This window comes from Gymnoscopelus microlampas, assembly GCF_963454915.1.
Source record: "Gymnoscopelus microlampas genome assembly, chromosome: 13".
NCBI lineage: Eukaryota > Metazoa > Chordata > Actinopteri > Myctophiformes > Myctophidae > Gymnoscopelus > Gymnoscopelus microlampas.
The window spans coordinates 35,210,473-35,212,832 of record NC_139950.1 but is presented as its reverse complement, the minus strand read 5'-3'; the positions used below and the strand labels follow the sequence as shown (position 1 = coordinate 35,212,832).

General features: G+C 48.8%; 1 protein-coding gene across 1 annotated transcript; it reads left to right on the top strand.

The window, feature by feature from the left end:
• Nucleotides 1–490: 490 nt before the first annotated feature.
• LOC311058635 (polyubiquitin-C-like) lies at nt 491–2,092 on the top strand (the record flags this gene model as incomplete). Its single annotated transcript, XM_084076099.1, has 1 exon — nt 491–2,092. The coding sequence occupies one exon, from the start codon at nt 491–493 to the stop codon at nt 2,090–2,092; it is 1,602 nt and encodes a 533-aa protein (XP_083932225.1).
• Nucleotides 2,093–2,360: the final 268 nt, after the last annotated feature.

The window sequence follows — 2,360 nt, the reverse complement described above, 5'->3', positions numbered from 1 at the left end:
CAACACACCAAACCGTTTGAAAATCGGATGAAAATTGAGCACGCTGTGGTTATTTCAATAGTACATGCACCACAGACATAATGTTATGAATGACTGTCGCAAGATGGCCACGGTTGAGCTACGCTTGCGACGCCCCCTTGAGCCATCTAGCCGTTATATATATCTATGGTGCAGGTAAGCAACTTCATTGAAATGAATGGGCGGGAATTCCTGGTCCCCACTCTAGAAAATATGCAACTATATGGTATGCACTAAGTATTCGGGGACAATGAGTATTGCATAACTGAGGTTCTTGTGTGACCAACGGGTATTGCCCATGCATTTCTAATTTTGGAGACATTGACAATGCCTCTCTGCCAATCACAATGCGTGGTGACGTCACTGCCAATATAAGAGTGAGCGGAAGTGTTTAAGCCTTGCAGTTAGCAGTGTTTGTTGCAGGTTACAGTTTCTCAGTGAAATAATATCAGAAAATTCAAAGTACGCAAACATGCAGATCTTCGTCAAGACCCTCACTGGCAAGACCATCACCCTGGAGGTTGAGCCAAGTGACAACATTGAGAATGTCAAAGCCAAGATCCAAGACAAGGAAGGCATTCCCCCTGACCAGCAGAGACTGATCTTTGCTGGCAAGCAACTGGAAGATGGACGTACCCTTTCTGACTACAACATCCAGAAAGAATCCACCCTCCATCTTGTGCTGCGTCTGAGGGGAGGAATGCAGATCTTCGTCAAGACCCTCACTGGCAAGACCATCACCCTGGAGGTTGAACCAAGTGACAACATTGAGAATGTCAAAGCCAAGATCCAAGACAAGGAAGGCATTCCCCCTGACCAGCAGAGGCTGATCTTCGCTGGCAAGCAACTGGAAGATGGACGTACCCTTTCTGACTACAACATCCAGAAAGAATCCACCCTCCATCTTGTGCTGCGTCTGAGGGGAGGAATGCAGATCTTTGTCAAGACCCTCACTGGCAAGACCATCACCCTGGAGGTTGAGCCAAGTGACAACATTGAGAATGTCAAAGCCAAGATCCAAGACAAGGAAGGCATTCCCCCTGACCAGCAGAGGCTGATCTTCGCTGGCAAGCAACTGGAAGATGGACGCACTCTTTCTGACTACAACATCCAGAAAGAATCCACCCTCCATCTTGTGCTGCGTCTGAGGGGAGGAATGCAGATCTTCGTCAAGACCCTCACTGGCAAGACCATCACCCTGGAAGTTGAACCAAGTGACAACATTGAGAATGTCAAAGGCAAGATCCAAGACAAGGAAGGCATTCCCCCTGACCAGCAGAGACTGATCTTTGCTGGCAAGCAACTGGAAGATGGACGTACCCTTTCTGATTACAACATCCAGAAAGAATCCACCCTCCATCTTGTGCTGCGTCTGAGGGGAGGAATGCAGATCTTTGTCAAGACCCTCACTGGCAAGACCATCACCCTGGAGGTTGAGCCAAGTGACAACATTGAGAATGTCAAAGCCAAGATCCAAGACAAGGAAGGCATTCCCCCTGACCAGCAGAGGCTGATCTTTGCTGGCAAGCAACTGGAAGATGGACGTACCCTTTCTGACTACAACATCCAGAAAGAATCCACCCTCCATCTTGTGCTGCGTCTGAGGGGAGGAATGCAGATCTTCGTCAAGACCCTCACTGGCAAGACCATCACCCTGGAGGTTGAACCAAGTGACAACATTGAGAATGTCAAAGCCAAGATCCAAGACAAGGAAGGCATTCCCCCTGACCAGCAGAGGCTGATCTTCGCTGGCAAGCAACTGGAAGATGGACGCACCCTTTCTGACTACAACATCCAGAAAGAATCCACCCTCCATCTTGTGCTGCGTCTGAGGGGAGGAATGCAGATCTTCGTCAAAACCCTCACTGGCAAGACCATCACCCTGGAGGTTGAACCAAGTGACAACATTGAGAATGTCAAAGCCAAGATCCAAGACAAGGAAGGCATTCCCCCTGACCAGCAGAGGCTGATCTTCGCTGGCAAGCAACTGGAAGATGGACGCACCCTTTCTGACTACAACATCCAGAAAGAATCCACCCTCCATCTTGTGCTGCGTCTGAGGGGAGGGCAGTAAATTATTCCATAATCTTAAAGTTTGTCCATTCTCCAACGTGTCCTGCGTCTGAGCATAGGACAATCTTAAGATTCCATTTGTTTGTCATCAGTGCCCATACCCTAGGCGAGGTTGGCGAAAGGGCTTTCTGTGTGGAGTTTGCATGTCCTCTAGGGTAGGTACCCTCACAAAAAACATGCAGTAATCCTGGTCTCTCAATACTGCATCCCCTGGTCAGCCAGAGGGAGGGGAAAGAATGGATGGGAAAGGAACTGGTTGGAATAATGTG